Source organism: Pholis gunnellus, assembly GCF_910591455.1.
Source record: "Pholis gunnellus genome assembly, chromosome: 13".
Taxonomy (NCBI): Eukaryota; Metazoa; Chordata; class Actinopteri; order Perciformes; family Pholidae; genus Pholis; species Pholis gunnellus.
In genome coordinates this window covers 14,757,686-14,778,551 of record NC_136540.1, presented here as the reverse complement: position 1 = coordinate 14,778,551, position 20,866 = coordinate 14,757,686, and the positions used below count along the sequence as shown (strand labels likewise).

General features: G+C 41.7%; 2 protein-coding genes across 4 annotated transcripts in view; one reads left to right on the top strand and one right to left on the bottom strand.

Moving 5' to 3' along the window:
- Positions 1–6,746, top strand: part of gria4b (glutamate receptor, ionotropic, AMPA 4b) — a gene marked incomplete at both ends in the record, with an annotated part of 104,462 nt that extends 97,716 nt beyond the window's left edge. The window contains 3 exons of one of the 2 annotated variants that reach the window (XM_079171395.1): positions 632–746; positions 2,468–2,605; positions 4,803–6,746. In XM_079171395.1, the coding sequence (XP_079027521.1) occupies positions 632–746; positions 2,468–2,605; positions 4,803–4,967 (418 nt within the window). The remainder of the gene's footprint in view (positions 1–631; positions 747–2,467; positions 2,606–4,802) is intronic. The other variant, XM_079171396.1, reaches the window with a different exon arrangement.
- A 2,608-nt stretch (positions 6,747–9,354) lies between these two features.
- LOC306705266 (14-3-3 protein epsilon) lies at positions 9,355–20,094 on the bottom strand. Of its 2 annotated transcripts, XM_079171973.1 has the most exons (7): positions 19,912–20,094; positions 15,600–15,799; positions 14,600–14,706; positions 13,607–13,813; positions 13,352–13,488; positions 12,946–12,997; positions 9,355–10,310 (listed from the first exon to the last, which is right to left on the bottom strand). In XM_079171973.1, the coding sequence occupies exons 1-6, from the start codon at positions 19,973–19,975 to the stop codon at positions 12,990–12,992; spliced, it is 723 nt and encodes a 240-aa protein (XP_079028099.1). In that variant the 5' UTR covers positions 19,976–20,094; the 3' UTR covers positions 9,355–10,310; positions 12,946–12,989. The 2 variants fall into 2 exon arrangements, with proteins under 2 accessions (XP_079028099.1, XP_079028098.1); XM_079171972.1 differs by lacking the exon at positions 12,946–12,997.
- Positions 20,095–20,866: the final 772 nt, after the last annotated feature.

The following is a 20,866-nucleotide window of genomic DNA, read 5'->3' as shown; positions in this document are numbered from 1 at the left end:
ATGTGACCTTGATGTGGGTAAAAGAGAAATGTGTTTTGTTGGGAACAGGAGCATCTGCCGGGTCGACCCCTACAGTACAGTGACTAGGAAACGTTTAATCCCAAGAGGAGAGCGAGTACTGTCGAAGTAAAAATATTCGCTTGTGTAGCGATAGATTGGAAAAGTAAAACTACTGCTTAAAATAAGTATCTTAGAACACCACAGCCCCATATTAGGTGTTTAAGTGCACTACTAAGCATAAAGCACTTTTTTTCTGAGCCAATAGTTTTGGGTTGACAGTACTGGCCTCTGTGATTGTTGTAAAAAAAACTAAAAAAAAGTCCCGGCAGCATGTGCCTGTTCCAGAAAAAGCGATGCAGCCGGGGCCCCACATATGTCTGTTGGCTCGGCCCCCTCCCCTTAATATCTCCCAATAAACCCGACCCTGCAAAGCACTATCTCAACCAATGAGCAAAGAGACATGTGGCACAAGTGGGGCCCCTTCCCGGCTTCGTCACTTTGTGAAGAGTACTGAGCTGCTCTTGTTGGGCTTCTTCTGATTGAATAACATAAAATAACATGTCCTATGATGTTATTTATGTTATTTTCCCCCCCCACCCCCACCCTTCCCCGCCCCCCCCGTGATTTGAAGAACGCCTGTAAACCTTGCCGTATTGAAACTGAGTGAAGCAGGAGTCTTAGACAAACTGAAAAACAAATGGTGGTACGATAAAGGGGAGTGTGGACCCAAGGACTCGGGAAGTAAGGTCAGTCCCCACCAGCCCGGGAGCCTCCCCTCCTCTCTTTGTCTCTATGCACACCTTTTATAACGCTGGCAGTACTGCTCTGCTATTACAGCAGGCTGGCTGATATGCGCACACACACACATATAATACTCTTGAGCGAGAGCAAGTGACAGACGTGCAGGTAGAGACTCTAAAGCGTAGCCCGAGGGATACAGCATGACAGACACAAGGCATGGTGCAGCGCTAACACTTTTACAGCAGCTAAGCTATGTGTTTGCAACTGCAGATGAGGGCTCGCGCTCACATCGGTTGTCACCTCAGACAAACCCGGGGCATGTTCAAGACGTTACCGTATGTCACACGAGATGCCAGTATTGTATGCCTCAACTGTGGTAGCGCACACGCGAGGCAAGTTTGTTGATGCACTGGAGCATGGAGAGAGCTGCCACATTTTAAATAGAACAGCATGCACCTTTCACATCAAGTCATGTTCTCGTAATCAGACCCCCGTTAAGCCCCAAGTGCAGGACACACAACGCTATCACCTGCAAATGAGACTTAAGCATGACACGCAGTCTTTTTGTGTCACGGTAATGCGTTGAATGCCCCTTAAGGAAGGGAGTAAGTGATTTATCGAAGGGAGATAAATGGCAGGGAGGAGCAAGAGTCAGAGCTCAGACAGATCAGCTGCATACATTTGAATAAAAGGGTTTAAAAAGGTGAATGTCAGAGCTGACAGACAAGGCAGGCTGTTGAAATATGCAGGGAATTTAAAGGGCTCGCTCATCCAACTTACAAAAACAGATTTTCTCATTTACCTCTAGTTATATGTAGGCATGCAGATCATTTTAATTGCAGCAGCATCTCTGTCCAGGAACAATGCCATTGTTTCTTTAGACAATCCACAGAACGTGCTGTCAGCAGTTTTCGCAGGGACTATCTCTACACTCTTGGGAATAACGGCGCTACGGTTCCCATGGGAGAACTCTTTTTGGTCCAGAACATTTTACAAAGGCTCCCACTGTAACCCTTTCAGGGTTCATCCTAGAACCCAGCATACCCGGCTTATACATAGAAGCATCTGTGAAAGGTTCCACAGCATTTTCTACCTCGCAGAGTGTGACAAGCAATAAAGTTAAACCATGGCTGTTGTCACACAGTCTAAATATTGGATTGCCCAAAGTCAATTTGGACATTGTTTCCCGAGATATACGTTGCTGATGATTTTTTTTTTCAGTGCTGTGAGCACCACAGATTTGGTAGAGGCCAAACATGTCAAAGGTGCAAAACTTGGGCAAATATAACCAAAACTATCTGCATGTTTAGCAGCACTGGGGATAAGTGAGAAAACATGTTTTTTTTGTACTTTGGTTGAACAGATTTTTTAACGTAGAGAGTTAACCGATTTCTGTTTAAGATGATAGCAGATCATTTTGCTAGCATGGCTACGTACAGCTGTGGAGCAGCAGATTGAGAAGATAGAGGAAGAGTAGTGATCTATGTTGTGTTTGTGTGTGTGTGTGTGTGTGTGTGTGTGTGTGTGTGTGTGTGTGTGTGTGTGTGTGTGTGTGTGTGTGTGTGTGTGTGTGTGTTGTGTGTGTGTGCGTGCATGTGAAGTTGATGTGTAATTTTTCCACATTGTCTTATATATAAATGTTGAGTGTTTGTATACACTTTTTGCTGCTTCTGCTAAAGCTTGCGCTGACGTTTGTGTTTGTTCCTCTCCCCGCCGCCGGCTACAGGACAAGTCATCCCAGGCCCTCAGTCTGAGCAACGTGGCGGGGGTCTTCTACATCCTCGTTGGGGGCCTGGGCCTGGCCATGCTGGTGGCCCTCATCGAATTCTGCTACAAGTCGCGCAACGAGGCCAAGAGAATGAAGGTGGAAGACCAGTCCCAATCCCAGTCCCAACACCCCCATTACCACCATCCTCACGACCACTGCTACCCCTGCCAGACAGGCAGCCCCCACCATAGCCCCGAGCCTAGCCAGAGCCCGAGGCTCAGCCCCACCATCCACAACTTAGCCGAGTTTAGCGAGGTTTTCAATGGGTATGGCAGCAATGGGGAAGCTGATAAGATGTAGTTGGGGTTTCCATAGAAGTTCTGCCTAAGCCTTTGCCCCCCCCACTAGCTCCCTGCACAGAGACTGTAAGTGAAACCTATCATATCCTCGTGCTAGCTTTACCATGCTACGTGACTGTCGTGACCAGTGGCAAAACTGCTTCCCACTTCTCTGTCTTTACTGCTCACTATATGTGGTCATGTGACGTCCTGGTCTGCGTTCTAGCTTTTTCTCAATGTGACAAGAAGCGATGAGTCATCCTCGGACATGACGTCGCCTCTACTGCTTCGCAGCTTGTGTGGCTGCAGACGTTGGCCCTCATTTATCAAGCGAGCATACCGTGTGACCCATTTTCCTGGCTAAATCGAAAAACATATTACTCATTCTGATCTCGTTGGGAAGACGATAATCCAATGTGGTATTCATAAGAATTCAATAATGTTGAAAATATACAATAAATCCCAAGATTGATCACCCTTGTGAAATTCTGCAATTTGATTAGAAACAGTAGTCTTACAATGAAAATGCGAGTTTAAACAAATTAAATAAGATTAGTCATTTCATTGGCATGTAAATTATAGGAACAGTCTTAGAATACATTTATTACGAGTTTTAACGCGAGAATGTGTTCCGTTCAGACGCGTTGCTGTGGGGAGCAGCTTTTCCACTGCACCCATAGCATATAAACAGGTAGGAAAGGCATGTTAAATGAGGACCAATGTCTTACTTGTACACACACGTCTACACTTGTGAGGACATTTCATCAAACTGCAGTACATCCGTCCGTCTAGTGTCTGAACCTCAACGTTTCTCTCATAGCGAACCATCAAAAGTTCTTTGTAGCCTTGTGATGACCTGTACACACACGTACACACACACTTGAACCCGAGTAGTACATGCTGCAGCTGAGTGATATTACTGTCTCCAGTCTGTCAGTTACAATAGGCCATCAATGTACAGCCACTGAACAAATTTAATGAGAAATCCACCCTGAGCACACAGGAAGCCCTATGTCATAACGCCATGTTTAAACACTGTACATTGTCGGGCTAAAGTCAACATAAGAGAAGTATCCCTTGAGCTGAGCTGACTTTATTGATGTTGAGCTGTTTCCTCTGGATATTTCCCCCAGGTCCTTGACTATTAGGCGTTCAGAAATCTTTTCACACCCGGTGTATATCTGTCCAACATGGTTATGTGTCCCCCATCAGCACTTCAGCTCAAACTCTTCATTAGCTTGACTGTTGCTTAGTCAGCTTCCCTGTCCCACTGCCTGCAACTATCACTCACTGTGTAATAATTCTGTCGCTAATGGATTTATATGTAGTATGGGGCTGGCTTGATACTGTACTGAATGGCTGTGAAAGGTGTTTCGCTGCTCTACTGTTTATTACATGTAACTGTACCGTACTGTGAGACTGTTATACCGATTGTTTTACAGATAATGTTGAAGTTCAGATTGGAGTTTTAGTTCTACGCTAGAGATGTACCTGAAGTTTGAAGCTTAGGGCCACTGACCAAGCTGTGGTATTTGAGGGATTGGGAGTGAGAACATGTTGGTGATTCAGTGTAGTCTGAAAGGTTGGAAAATTCAGTTAAGAGTTGTTTTTTTACTGTATGTTTGTCAGACTGCTTGTGTTTCTTCCCACATTTGACTTCTTTTGAGCGACGCTGTGTCCCCACATCTCAGCCATTACTATAATGAGTACAATGCTGTTATAACTGATATAACTTATGGTTAGAACTTCACATGTTTGCAGGTAATATCATAAGCAAACTTTTATAGTTTGTTGGAATGTTTTAAGACTTGATTATTCTGGATCAAAGCATGTACTATGTATGGACGAAATGAATGGGAATAGTTATATTTTTTTCAGAAAAAACATAAAGCTTTATATGGTTGATTGAGGATCATATCTGGCATGAACACATCCTAAAACTCCAATCTGCAAATGTACACATTTGTCTTATTTCCACCTGCACCCACACAAAATCTCTTTATTTCTCTCCTCAGCTAACATTCACAGAAGCCATGAGGAACAAGGCCCGTCTGTCCATCACAGGCAGCGTCGGGGAGAACGGACGGGTGCTGACGCCAGATTGTCCCAAGGCCGTCCACACCGGGCCTCCCCTCCGCCAGAGCTCCGGCCTCGCCCTGGTCTCCTCTGAGCTCCCGTGAAAACCAAAAACCTCTCAAGTGCCTTATTCCAATAACAAGAAAAAACAATAATCACACCGCCCACGAAACAACCAGAAACTTACCACGAAGAAACAGGATTCACACACCCAACAGGTTACCTCCAGTGGGCGAGACGAGACCGACAGGAGGCGCTAACAAGAAATCCCACTGTTAGAGGTCACGACTCGTTGTGGCTCGATGGTTTCTCTCAGAAATCTGTGGAAACCAGAGGCAGAAAAATCTTGTTTTTGTGTTTTTTTTTTGTGTTTTTTTACTGTGTGGCCACACGGAAGCGTTTGTTTTGAATCAAGGGGACACTGCAATCCACTGGAGCCATTCTACCTTTACCACGCCACTGATGTGAAGAGCAACAGAGAAGAAAGAAAATGAAAAATATCATGAAATATGATAAAGACGAAGACCAGAAAACTGTAAACTTGAAATTCAAAACTTTTTTGGATTGCTGTGAATTGGCAAAAAGAGAAAAAAAAAAAAAAAAAAAAAGAACTGAACCACAATCAAGATTGTTTTCAAGCTGAACAGTATTTGCTACACAGACATGAGCAGCGTTCATGAGACAACAATCTCACGAGATATCAACAAGTGACTCTGGGAGAGTTGAAGCCCAGTGCCATGAAGATATGATGAAAATGATTTGTATTCATAATTACAAAAATGAAATCTATTGATATTGAATATAAGAGCAAACATAGGAAACTGTGAAAATGAGTAAATATGTATATTCCACGAAAAAGAAAATGCAGAAGTTAGCTGTACATAGGGACGACTGTGTAACATGCTTGCTTTTTAAACAGATGTACATAGATACTGTAGTGGACAGACAGTTTTTTTTGTTTTTTTTTGTAAATCATCTTTAAAGATCTTTATTCATCGCAATAATGAAAAAGATGATGCCACTTGAAAGAGGAGACATGTGGAGAGCAGTGTTAAAATCCGTTACGTGTTGAATACTTAACTTTATTATATAGGAACATTCAAACTCTAAATGTGAATGGGGTATCAACTGCCCAAATATTCTGATACCTGTTGCGTACAAATTCATTAATATATTCAACAATGAATGTTAAGTAGCTCCACCCCCAATCCTTAAACCACACCCCTCACTGTGCAGACGTAGACCCGGAGAGTAGCTCATGAGTAGAGCTTTACAAATCAAGTTTCCGCAGTCAGAATATAACTATTTTTTTCATTCTCTTTGATCTATTTTTTGTACCGAGAAATTAAAAAGAAACTGTCTGTGTCCTGGTAATAAATGTCGACAGTCCAGTGCTATCTGGGTAGATCTTTAAGACCATTATGTGTGTGGAGACATGAATCAAAACCATGATGTGAAATTGAAAAATTGCCATTTCTCTCTCATTATATGTTATTTGAAGTGTCTACGGTAATGCCAGTAAGACGTTGAACCTGAGCTGATGAAGCCACTGTTTATATGTTGAACAATGATTATAGAGCCCTTCCTTATTGAAACACTGTGGATCGTCCAGGGAGGCTGGACAATGTAGCAGGAATTGATTTGCTCCAGTCTCGCTGAGTGTCCTTTTGGAAGGACAATCTGCAATAGGATACAAGAAGCCACATCTTCAGCAACACCAGCCCACGATGGAGTTGGTTCTAAACATTTTCGTTGTTTTTCCCAATTCTCATCTGTTCCCGCACACATGATGTGGCAGGACGGGGAAGTTTGCAGCGAAGTAACCAGCTGAAATTTCAGGTCATGCCTTTTTTGTCCTGCCGTCCGTCTTTAGAGCTGAAGTGTAATATGGCGTCTTATTTTGGTTCAATTGTACATCTTTATTTTGATCTTTTTTAAGTAAAAAAGAATTCAAATTGCAATGTACTGTGTCATTATTTCATGTAGAGATGAGAGAGAAGCATCGTTGATATGTCGACAAATGCCCACGTTGTGCTGAAACTTTGCATGATTATTATGGTCCTGAGAGGATGAATTCTAAGGTTTTTGGTGACCTCTTTGCCAAGGCTAGATCAGGAGCCTTGCAAAATAACTTCCCCAGGGCCCCAGACCTCCAACGGACAGCAAAGTAGTTCAACAGTTTAGTTCAACATTTTTAGGAATGCACTTATTCTTCCAGGAAGTCAATACTCCCTGCCAAAAAAGTAGTCCAACTTATAGCCTCCTTAACATTTGGACAGTGCCAGCCTGACAAAAAAGAACAAATAATTATGCTCGCAAAGAATGGTGAACTATCCCATTAAAGTCGACACTACTTTATTATCTAATCTTGAGGCACAAACACATAAAGTATTCCATTGAATTAAGATTCAAAGGAATACTTGTATGTCGATTGCTTGCCCTATGTTGCCTTGAGTTTTTAAAGAGAATATTTTTCTCGCTTTCTTCCACAGCAAACGAAAAGTTAAAAAAAAGGATCAAAGTCTTAATGAATACATGTAAATGAGGGCAAAACTATGTAAAAGACAATGTTTACAAATTGTCACACTACTCCTGCAGTATATTTTAAACTATATTATGACATTTTTGTGACATACTATACAATGACTACGATATACTGTATCCTGACTTATATAAATACTATACTGACTTTTTTTTTATTACGACAAACTATACTGTTTTGTGACTCAATGACATCGAATACTATGATACTTATGAAGTGCTATACTGATGACTATTTTGTGACTTTTTATGAAATATTGTAACTTTTAGACATTATTTATAAAAGATTATGTAATTACTTCGTATGACATTTTAAAGACAAACTATGGTATGGCTCACTAAAACGTTTTTTGACATTTTTATGTCTCGCTATACAACTATTACATTTGTATGAGTCTTTTGTAATGTATTATCTTATGACTTTTTATGATGTACTATACCATCTCTTTTTTCATGGTATTTTTCAGCGTGCTATACTATAACTTGTTTTGTGATATTTCTTAAAGATGCAAGGTCCAAGGTTGGGAGCATTTCGATTAGCTCTCAACACGGTGAACGCCAGCCGGCAGCTCACAGCTAACGCTACGAACGACACTGGAAGTACTAATGTTCTTAACATTCTCTGTAGAGCAGCGGTTATCAAGTGGTCTGGCTGCGGGACCCACCGTCACCCCTTAATGACAAGCTGCGATCCAAATCGAGGAAAATGTTCAACTTCTCAAATGTATTTAATGAAAAGATGGTGCAGTCTGAACCTGAGCTGAACATGTCCTCTGCAGTCGTAGTATAGGGAGCTCTCTTGTGCAGAGAAATTGTTCTTGCAAGTCCCCGTCCCACACGTTTCACGTAAATGAGTACAACTGCTTCAGGCCCACTAGTTGAGAATCACTGCTGTAGAGAATGACAAGTACAGCATTTAACATACCATACTGTGACTTTTTTCCACATACTATACTGACTTTTCAACAATCTATAATATGCATTTTTGACATTCTATACTATACTAAGATTTCTTTTGACATACTATACTGACTTTTTACAACATACGATGCCTTTTTTCATGACATTTTTATCCATTTTTTAATACTATACTGACATTTTTGGTATACTAAACTATGATTTTTACTAGTTTAAGATGTACCAAGACGTTAAATGAGTTTTCTATGGAATACTATACAATTTATTTTAATGAGACTATGTAGTATACAATGACCCATTTGTATGACATACAATACTGACTTTTTCATTATAAATCTGACATAAAATACAATTTCTTTCCACATACTATACTGCTTTCTTCAACATACTGTACCATCACTTTTTGTTGACACTATTTGACATTTTAAGACACTGTAAGATGTGGTATATACTTATTGTTGCTTTTATGAGATACTAGAGATACGTTTTTCAAGACATACGATTGCATCGAAAAGTGAACATACAAAACAAAATATATATTTTCTACATTAAACCGCAGAGTTGTGTCAGAGTGTACAAGCTCGTCACATTTTAGGTAAAACCATCTAAAAAGAAACAGTTAACGCCAACTGTCAGATAGATATAGTAGAATATTATTAGAGCGCTAGTACCACAAAATAGTACTTGTGTAAATGTACTTAGTTACTCTGAACCACTACAGCAGAATCAATGCTTTCAATGCAGAATACAATCTGCTACTGCTGGCCAGCACTGCCCTCTAGTGATTACAAACCAAAGCACGAACAGGAAAAGACAACATCTTACACATTTGAATTTAACATTTTTGAATTTGAAGTTTAATGTTAATTCCATGCTGTGTTTCAGTAAGAATACAGATGGTACTTGTGGCTCCGTTGAGAATATCCAGTCGTACAAATCAGATTCACGTTACACATACCGAAGAGAATGAAGAGAGGAAACGAGGAGTAGGAAAGAGAGTTGAGAAGAGGAAACCTGAAATAGTCAGGACAGTAAAGATAGAGCAGGTCTCTATTTCCCAAAATTGTTTTTTTTTTTTTAATATGGTGCCAATGCAAAACCGCATTATATTACAATCAATAGTGTTGAGCATTCCCCTCCCACGCACACACATACTCGTTCTGTCTGCTAGAAAGCCATTACCTAACTATCTGCCATTAGCAAAAGCGCTACAGCCTCGCAGCACATTACTTGGTCCGAGAATGGACAAGAATAGAGGTCAGAGTGATGCTTGGAGAAGGAGGACATTCTGCTATTTGTCATTAAAAAAAACAACTATTGATGTGTCGAAGGAGCAGGTTTGGTAACCACAAAGTAAAGAGGGCACTTAGTTCTTCCAAAAAGCTTTCACACATCCCTTTTAAATCTTTCATCGCCACTTTATTTCCTCAATTTGCAAACTGAAATGTTTCAAAACTGACTGACTGCATGGACAATATATTGTTTAGAAACACACAAATACAGGAAAAAGTTGAACAGCTAAGTATTGTCTTTAAATAAACTCTTGCATATGTGTGTTAGAAATACAAGCAAGCGTACTTGGCAACAGATAATACAGCAAAGTAAAGCAAAAGAAAAGACAAAACAGTAAAAGAGGACATGAACCTTAAAGGGTACAGGCTTGCAAAATGAGTCATCAAAAATAAGGTAAAACTCCTGGGAAGTGGAAATGGAGACCCGAGCGGGCCCTGTTGGGGGGGTCGGGACATGACATGCATATGAGGAGAAAGGGTAAGACAAATGGGTAGAAATGGAGGGGAGAGGAAGAGTGTGGGCTGCAGTATAAACCCAGTTGAAAACTGTGGCTGGGGACAGAAGCTAGTGCTGGGAGGAGAGGAAAAAAGGGAGGATGGGTCGGAGGAAGAGGACTCGTCTTGTGTCTCACTGGGTCTCTTCCTCCGCATCTGGCGGCGGCGGCGGTGGTGCTTCTTCTTTGTTCTGTTCTTCACCTGAGATAATGACAGGAACATAACACAATGTTATCTCTGCACACTCAATGAGATGTTTTTTTTTATTTTTTTTTTTAAAGGTGGCTAAATGTGGCCGGATCAGCCAGAGGAAGCTCCTCCCTGCTGAGTGTGAGCTTCCATGAGGTCGACCAGGAGAAAGACTAGTTCACTGTTCCGGCTGAGATTATTGTATTCTCTAGCCGTTATAACACAGGGCTTGTTATTGAGGAATGATTCATTTCTATTGTTATTAGCATTATGTTATTATCATAAACATTTAATCAAAAACTAAACAGGGGCGTGCTAAATTTTCCCATCAGTACAAAACAGTAAAATACATTAATTCCGTGCCAAGTTGAAGCTGTATCAGCATTGCTTAATAGTATTAAGACGTTGTTTGCAGAGCTGTTATTAGAAAGAGTAAAGGAACACAACGAGGGAAAGGTCTGCGTGGTATTTGGGGCTTTTTTTTTTTAAAGAGTTGAACTGAAATCCCTGAAACACAATCGTTCCATCAGAAGTGTGTGGATTGGTCAACCATGCAACAAACAATCCCAACATGTAGAAGCAGACCACAGTGTTCAGCGCCGATCGTGTCAACATGCAGTCGAGTGAGCAAGAGTTAGTCCACAGTGCCTTCAAAACAAGCCGTGGTGGTCAGACGTACCGAGGGGGGGGGGGGGGGGGGGGAATGCCTTGTGAACCTGTACGACTGGTGGCTGAGAAAGGTTACCATAGAGACAGCACAGCCATCCGTGTAATGAAGAATTAAGAGGCACGAATAACAAAAGGCTCGAGAATCCATCATGATTAAAACAGAAACCGTAACAGTGCTCATTAGCAACACGGCTAACCGGGATGTGAGAAAGCCACGGGAGACGGAGCCGCAGCCTCGCACGCTGTTACTGCAGTTTATCCGCGATATCACACAACGCTGCGTTCACAGTAGGGCTGCAACAACGAATCGATAAAATCGATAAAAATCGATTATCAAAAGAGTTGGCAACGAATTTCATTATCGATTCGTTGTGTCGATTATTACGCCACTCAATAAGTCGAGGAGATGTTTGAGTGTTCACAGCAGGCCCGGTCGCCTGAACACCGCAGCTCGGAATAATGGAATAGGACTCCGGTTCTGTAGCTGACGCTGACCGGCGTATAAACGTTGCCATGACAACACCGGAAGTTGATTTACGCGATTTGTATTATTTTTGGTTTATTTCTGCAATTATAATACATTACATGTATTGCCATTTTGGGTACCTTGTGTTAAACTCGTAACTGCTTCGCCGTTGTTTTACTTATGATAGACGAGCTTTTGTTTTTGTAACATGACCATTAAACCGGAAGTTAAGTGGAGCTCAGAAAGATGAGAAATGGCGGGTGAAAACAGCTAATTGTTTCTTCCCATTCTGTTATTCTACTGCTGGTCTACCAGGCGAACACGGTAAAGTTTATTCAGTTAACTCATTAAAGTACTGTTATACTTGTAGGTGATAAGAGACAGAGTATTTTGGGTAACCCACTGAACCCCACTCCTGATATTAGTCCATTTCTTTTTTTAAATTATTACTTTAACAGCTCAGGGATGTTCAAGCAACCTGTTTGTGCACTTTCTGAAGATGTTTTGCACTGTGAATTTACACTGTCAGCTCTGTTTTTGAAAAAAGGGTTAGAAATTAATGCTTTTTTGTTTTTTTATCCGATTCATCGATTAATCGAACAAATAATCGACAGATTAATCGATTATTAAAATAATCGTTAGTTGCAGCCCTAGTTCACAGGTTTACTGACTATCTGCTGCACCGCCCCAACGGGCTGCGTTCAGTGAGACGGACGAGCAGGGCGAAGGCGCTGGATGTCCGCAACTTCTTTCAGTCTATGTTCCAAGGCCGGAATCACAATCTTAGAATGTAGCGCGATACGGAGCTACAGAGGATTGTGGCTCCACAGGAAGGAAAGATTTTGATAAAGAAATAGATTATTTTTTTTTCATTTTTTTGCATGCATGGTTGAATAGCTAAACAATATGACTCCGAATGAGATTTCAAAGGGTTTAAAAAGGAGCAATTTTCATTTCATCTCAACTTTGACTGATGTTTTTGCTCACATTTCACAGGTAAATGTGAATCATAGACACACAGGTACATTATTAATAAAAGTCAGCCCTGGAACATTACCTCAACAAAACAACTGTTGAATTGGGATTGTAAACAATGCAGTATCGTTCTGTTGTGTTCAACACCATTTCTCACAAGCTGAAGACCGCTGCACGATACCAGCAAGGCCTAGTTTATTGATAAAGCAACATGCATTTTAATAGAACGCACAAAATAAAGTTTGAGAAACACAAGAATTTAGACTAGTAAAGCCTCGTATTAGCTTAAGTAACTTAAGTTTTGCACACAGCACTCTAGTTCCACTCGTGCAGAAATAGGTGGATAACAGGTGGAAAAGTTCAAATAATTGCAGCTCCGTAATCCTTCAGAGCTGTGGGCAAACAGGGCAGGAGAGGATTTAATCTCCTCTCACCCAAAAAACATTCCTTTATAATGTGAGGAGGTTAGTGAGGGATGCCAGGGTGGTGAGACAGGAGAGACAGCTTGAGGTGAAACAGGCAGAAGGAATGACTTACAAATTAGACTTGTATAATGGAAGAGTGAGGGAAGAGGGCTGTCCTTAAGAATCTACAGAAGAACGGTGGAGAGATGAGAAGTTAAAGCAGTGTGCGAGCACTGAGAAGGAGAGAGAGAGAGAGAGAGAGCTTCTGACTTCAGAGAAACCACAGGGATGAAGGGAAAGGTTAGAGGAAAAGTTCATTCTTCAGTTTTCAGGATGCTTTTTGATGGCATCAGCACTTAAACACAAGTATCTCAGAAACTGAAGTCAAAGGGACAATGGAGGGGCTATTTAAAGGAAGAAATACAAGAAAAACTTCCAACAGACAACTAGTCTTCATTCAGTATCACTGAGAAATGTAGATGCCGTCTATTGGAGCAACTATAACTGAAGCCGTGAGTTAAACAGAACGTCTCTCTCACCATCTCCCTGCACGTCTGAGGTCCATAGTGTCAAGTTGTCACGTAGCAACTGCATGATAAGTGTTGAGTCCTTATAGCTTTCCTCGCTCAGCGTATCCAGTTCTGCAATGGCATTGTCGAACGCTTCCTTCGCCAACCTGTCCAACACAAGACAACGGTTACATTCAGTGAACAGGTGGACAGAATTGTATGGATGGAAATTAATCTGAGAATCACAAACCGTGACATATGTCAACATGAAATGAACACACTTACTTGCAAGCACGGTCTGGCGAGTTGAGGATTTCATAATAGAAAACAGAAAAGTTAAGGGCCAGTCCCAGACGAATGGGGTGCGTTGGAGGGAGTTCGATCATGGCGATGTCGCTAGCAGCTTTGTACGCAACCAGACTGTTCTCGGCTGCCTCTTTCCTGTCGTTGCCTGTGGCAAACTCTGCCAGGTACCTGTGGTAATCTCCCTTCCTGAACAGAGGGAACAACACAAACAAACAAACGCATTAACAAACCAGCAGCGCTGGATTTAACGTACAGAACAATACAGTTTGGGACAAGAACATGAACGCACCCCTACAATCTATATTATAGATTGTATTTACATTGTTGAATAATGAGCCCCATTTTAATTTTTAATTGATGTTCCAACAATTATTAATGCTTGCTTTGCAACTTTCGCAATACTGAAAGAGTGTGTTGCATAACTTTCCCTCCTCAGCCACTAAACCTAAACTTCACCTACCATTTAATGGGACATTTAAAACGTGACAGGACCCTGGCTTACTCTGAATAAGGTACTTAAGACATGACTACATAATAGTTAATGTAGCGACTAACGCAGTGACAGAAAATCTCCACCTAAACTATGAGCTTTAGTTCATGTGTAACTTCTTTTCTCACTACACAAGAATATTAAATTACTTGGTTATGGATCCACGTATAATCCCCTGCACCGCAACCATAACAGGAAGTAGCTCAGATAAACACATGCTTATGATGATTACCAGGTCATTTGTGGATTGGAGTGAAGTGAGATAAGGGCAATATTTCTTTTACATTTTAAGTATGTTAACATCCTTTAAGCAACGGAGGTATGCAGCAATCAGAATTCTGATTAAATAAAGAGAGAAACCTTTTCTATTATGTATCTTTGTACTCATTCCATACGTTAAGGTGGGAACCTTAGGGCAGGCTTTGGTAATGCGACCAAACTGTACTAAAGTGTTAGAATACACACACGTGTTGGATACATACATTTTGTAGTAGAAAACCTTAGATTCTCCTGTGACTGCAGCTAAGATGAGGTGCTTGTCCAGTACATCCAGAATGTCGTTGCAGATTGATTTCAGCTCTTTCTCGACCTGCAGACCAACACACACACACACACACACACACACACACACACACACACACACACACACACACACTACAGTCAACGGCTTGTACGGTCACATAAAACCTCACAGGTACTAGAATAAAGTTCCCTTTGACTAATCAGTTGCAATTCAAACCTGGTTTGATATTTTAAAGTCTTCAATGAGTCATGACTATCAGTTACTTATTATAAAACAATACCCTACATTTATATTTGAAGTACAATATGCCCAACAAACTGTCACACAAACAACAGTTACAGGTGGGCAGAAATACACAAGGCAGCTTTTAGGGCAGTGGTCTTCGAGGTAGCCAGTCAATCGGTTCTCTGAGCGCTTTTCAATTAAATGTACAAAAAACAGATCCATGAAACTATTCCAGCATCTTACCGCTGTGGGAAATTACATGCGTACAAAACCCTGCAAATAAAATATGTTTCTGCTTTCATTAAATGATTGGAAGGTTGCTGCGCTCGGAGAGTGGGAGTTACTCTGCAGCAGAAATGAGGAAGAATTGATTTACAGCCGATTCTTGGTTGCTGCGAGCTCGTTATTTCACTCAGACAAGTCTCAACATCTCCTCTCAAAGTGGAGAGGTCAGGGGAGGAGACCTGAGAGAGTCCTGCCAAAATCAGCAAAACATTGCTAGCAAGTTGGCTGCTAAATGTGGAAATGTGATTATCTGACAGTTACACTGATCTGTGTGAAACAAGGTACGTAGCAACCTAAAGCTCTAATTGAGGGTTTGTATTTCCAATGCAGGAAGAGCCGTGTTGCATGAAGATGATCATGATCAAAACCTTGTAGCTTAGAAACCTCAAAAAGATACAATCTCACACTGCTCACTCACACAGTTAATACATTTAATACTAGTGTCTGACCGTTTTTCTGTATTCCCGGATCATCTTTAGTTTGTCTTCTCCGCCTTTGTTTTCTTCTTTCTGCTCCAGGCTGCTGATTATCCTCCAGGACGCTCTTCTGGCCCCGATCACGTTCTTGTACGCTACCGACAGCAGGTTCCTCTCCTCCACCGTCAGCTCCACGTCCATGCTGGCCACGTTCTTCATCGACTCCACCATTTCTGGGAGACACGGCGTAACAAATGGCATCAGACGGAGGATTCTCAAGTCCACCCCAGCACTAAAGTAGCAACAACCTGAACTGCGTGAAGCATTCACTTCAACTAACCCGGGCGTGATTGGTCACTGCAGCGTGACGTTGTGTTTCTCCAACAGTTGATCAGTCCAACAGCCCAATACTAGTGTTAAATAAATGAGGTTTTAACCCATCCATATAGATAACATTTCATCAACCATGGCGCAAATAAGTCCTAAATACAGCAAAATACCCAATGCGGTCGTGTCTGGTTTCCTCCATTGTAATAATTGATCTTCTTAGGGGGGGGGGGGGGGGGGGGGGGGGGCATAAAGGAAGCACATCCTTCCATCAAGAATGAGTTCAAACCACAGAGCAGAGCCTAGAAAGCTTTCTGTTATCCTCTGTATTATATTAATGGGGTTCCTGGGACACTGCCCAAGTATAGACTCCTCTAATGCAGAGATTCGCCGCCTATAGACACCGATGGTAGGAACCAGGGACCGGAGCCAGAGCTATGTACCAGCAGGCTGAGCCTCACATCCTCAAGGTGATTCAGTAGGATGTGGTTGATAAAGAATCTACAATAAACAACAATTTAATACTCCGCTCTGAAGGAGCTACTAATTATCAAACAAGCCGTTTCCCTGGGGATTAACAGCAGACACTGCATGAGGCCTCTGGAACCAAATCATAAAGCAGTTCAAGGGGGCATAGAAGGCAGCATCTACATCTAACTAAACTGCTGCAGCAGTTGTTGTTGGTGATGTATTCTATGTCGTTTCTGGATCCACCTTTAGGTTTTTATTTGATTATTACTTATATGCCGATATCAAAATGCAACTACATAATCTGTGGGATGATTTCTAATCGTCGGAGTAGCATCATGTGCGGAATGCTAATGCCTTTTTAAAAATGCAACGACTATCTTTAATGGCGGAATCAAGCTGCAGACGAGTCCCAGCGCCCATGCTAACCGTGCTACCCTGGAGGTAAGAGAGTGGTGTGCCAGTCATTTGGCTTTCAGCTTCACAGACAGGGTGTTATCTGTTGAAGCCAATGGCAGGGTGCTGCGCAGCATACTGGTGAAACCTGATACACGATGGTTTCAAGCCAGGAGGAGCACTAATGCTGCTTTGATCATTTCACCCTCCAGCCCAGTGCGCACTCAAACACACTCAATGACCTCTCTGTGCTTTTTAAAACACTGTTCTCAGCGTTACAACCTCTACAGCTCCATTGAACTGATCAGTCAACCTCGGCCTCATGCTGAAACAAACTGGGCTTCTTTAACCACCAGCTAAGATGGCATTTGTGCTATTTTAGAGATTGAATTTGTCACATGTGATGCATGCACAAGCTGTGGCTTTTCCTCTGTAGAGATGAAAAAGGTGTCTCCAGTCTGATCCTTGCTCTTTTTATTCTTTTGGGGCTATTTGATGGAGGGAAGTCTTGGGTGCTTTGACCACATTTGCAGCAGCAGATACTCAGCCACGCATGTCAGCTTGTCTGACAAAAATATATCTTGCAAATTGAAAATGCATATACGATCATAGATGGCCATGTACCAACTGATAATTGCATATCTTTCCAGCTGCATCGCTGTGGTTGTTAGTCATTTTCCTTGGTGTCATGCTGTTCAGTAGCATAGATACCTAACAGAGCTAGTCTGTCTCTCGCCCACTTCAAACAAAGAAAGAGAAACTAAAAATAGCACCCAGTGGCTTGTTTTTAATTTTACGGACATTAACCCATGAAATGCATTGTAACTTTCAAAGCCACGTGTCTTCAAATGCATTTAAAAATAGACCAGATGCATGAAGAAACCAAAGCACATGAAAGAGCTGTGCACCGCACAACTATTGGACACACTAAACAGCAGCTGAAGCTCAGCTAAACACAGTGCAGCCGTGTCCAGAGGACTTAGAGGGTAGGACTCCATTATACAGTAGAGTTGACCACCACCAATGACTTAAACATCTGGCCAGTTGCTGTAAAGAAGTTCTAACGTGCCACCTCATTGACTTCCTGTCGTGGTGAAATTTATCTTATGAATTCTTCCGTCAGACAAGTAGAGCTGTGACACGGACACGTTAAAACACCGCCGACTATTCTCGCAACAAAACTTAGTTTAACCATCAGTGTCCCCTATAGCCTGCATCCAAATGCATAATCGGGAGTTTTAATTAATTCCATCTTAGTGTGAGTCTTAACTGCGTTTAGGTCTCATTAAATGGCGAGCTTCTTTCTCTGTTACACAAAGGTTGTAGCTTACACACACACACACACACACACACACACACACACACACACACACAGAGCTGACAGCACTCTGCAGCCGCAGTCCGCTAACTTGTCCTAGCTAGCAGTATTCCATGCCAGTGAAAACTCACACCTCTACAATCAATTGTAGCTAATCAACAGAATTATAATGACCATCTTTTATAATTTAAATAACTTTCTATGTAATAAGATAAACAGGTCATTGTTGGCGTCTTGCCATTATCACACCTGCAGTGTCTTTTCTCCCCCTTTAAAGATATTTTGTCCCTGTATTGGGCCAGCAGTCTGCTCGTGTACACGTTCAGCGTGCGTTATTGGTATAAACTGATGAAATACAATGCATGGTCGGGGTCCTGCTGTGGGGTCATGTTGAACTAAGGATGATAAAGGATGTGCTGCAGTGAGCAGCCGTGCAGATCCACGCCTCAATCACAATCCGGTTTATTGCCAAGTAGGCTTCTAGGGATTTGATTTGGTGCATTGGTGCATAACATTAACATAGTGACAGGAAATTAAATGAAAAAGAAAAGCAGATATTGCTAAAAATGTATATATTAGAATTTTGCATTAAAATATGCAATGTACAGAGATATAGTCAAAGATGTGCGTTAATGTAAAGCATGCAGAGCATGTAGATAGACGTTAACGTGTCAATGAGACGGGGTCCTGGGCCTGGATGAGACGAAATAATGCAAATGCTTATGATTTATTATAGTGCATGACTAAATGAGTTGGTATCATGGCGAACAAAGTACATGTCTTTGACAAGATGCAGTTACTCACACCAGAACTTAACGCAACGTGCACTCATGTGTTGCCAGTAAAATGTTTGATGCAGTGTGTAGTTCAGTCACTCCATCAGTGTAAGAGATGGATCACACTACACCACACCGACGAGGCCTCAACATTAATACTGAATATCTAAATCAACTACAGAGTAACCAATGGTCAGCCAGCTCAATTAACGCTGCTTTGCTTAAATAAAATACTCTGAGCCTCGCCTACTCCCGTCCACCATTGGTGCTCCACCTCTGAATCAATTAACCCACACCAGCACGACAACACTGGCCTCATTAAAGTACAATAGCAGACGGACCAACACAAAGAGAGCTTCATATTTCAGTTTTTTTTAATTGTTTGCCTAATTGTTCCGGCTTCAACAAACAAGTCAGACCGTAAACGAGTTGTTAAGAAGTAATGTCACTCTTAAATGCTTGCATTTAGTGCATCAAAGGGTAATTGACCATTGGTTTTGTGAGACTGGAGCTGTGTTTTCTTACACACTGTGTGTGGGCGGTGCGTTAGCATTAACGGTGGCATGGATACATTTTTTCGGATATATCTTCCGACTGAAGCTGGAGATATAGACCACGTGTAGTCCAGCGGTTACGACAGAAACAGGGACGTTTGCTTTATTCCTGAATGGAGTTTGGTGTGACGCGTGTCTGGGGGCTGAAGAATGGCTAGTTTAGCTAGTTAGCACTAGGTAGCTACAGTGGTAGCTAACTAACGCAATGAACTAGCTTAGCTCACCGGCTAACGTAAGCTAACATTTAACCAGGCCACGCGACAAAAAGCACGCTCGGCTAAATGCACCTTCCGTTTGAACAGAGAGAAAAAAATAAATTAAAAGACGTTTACTGATTCATTCGGCTGGAGAAACCTCCGCCATTTTGTCCCTCACCCAACAGATCCATGCGTAACGTTAGTGCTTTACCTGCGTCTCCAAAAGCCCCCCTTGCGCACGGAGACTGGAGGGGCAAAGAGGGGCCAGGCATTCTGCAGTGACCATTATCATTTATGCGGGGCTCTTACCGTCGTATCTCTCCGCTTGCTCGGCGAGTTTGGCCTGGTACACTAAGTTCTCTCTATCCGCCATGGTGCTCGGATGTGTTTGGGCTGCTCGTCCCAGTGGAAAGTGAGGATTATCTAGCTGCTCGGTGGTGGATCAGCAACAGCACGGTTGCTCCGCTGAACTGAACAACCTACCGGTAGGTAGCACACTGGCGTAAAGATGGCGACGCTACTCCATCCGGGAAACCCACGCAGCGGTCTCATTTACGCCCACACTATACACCCTCGTGCCAAGTCCCGAAATAAACCACGATTTTCCAAGATTACTCTCACAAAACTCCATTCAAACAATGGCAAATCCAGAAGAAGTGACTTCTCAATACATTTAAAATGTCTATGATTTATCTATTTATTAAAATGTAGCAACTCTTCCATTCGGCATGAATATAATTCATAAATAAGCATTTATTTTACAATTGTAACTTGCTCACAGTCACACAATATACAATTTGGTATCATTTTATTGACAATGTATATTAACACATGACATGCTACAGAAAATAAATAATACATTTGACACATTATACAATCTCTTTTCTTTTTAAATCCTGTGTTTGCTTGTTCAGGTCCTCTCAAAGTGAGGTAAAAAATATATGATCATTAAAAAACAACTAAAAGAACAATTAAACATTTGGCAAGATGAGACTTAAGGAGATATGGTGCACATTGTAGGATCATCAGTGGTATTTTCTTTATAAAAACAACTAACTGCAGAGTTATAAGAATGTCATGACTATGAAATGAGAATATTTTCTGTAAAAGGCAACAACTAGTGAGTTCAGTGCCATGCATCTGAATGCAATACCAGATAAACCTCCTTTGCATAAAGATATTACAACAAATAGGAACAAGTTGTACCACTACAGAACGGACAGAGCCGTCTGTGACGCTCACTTCTTTCCACTCAAAGACAGGA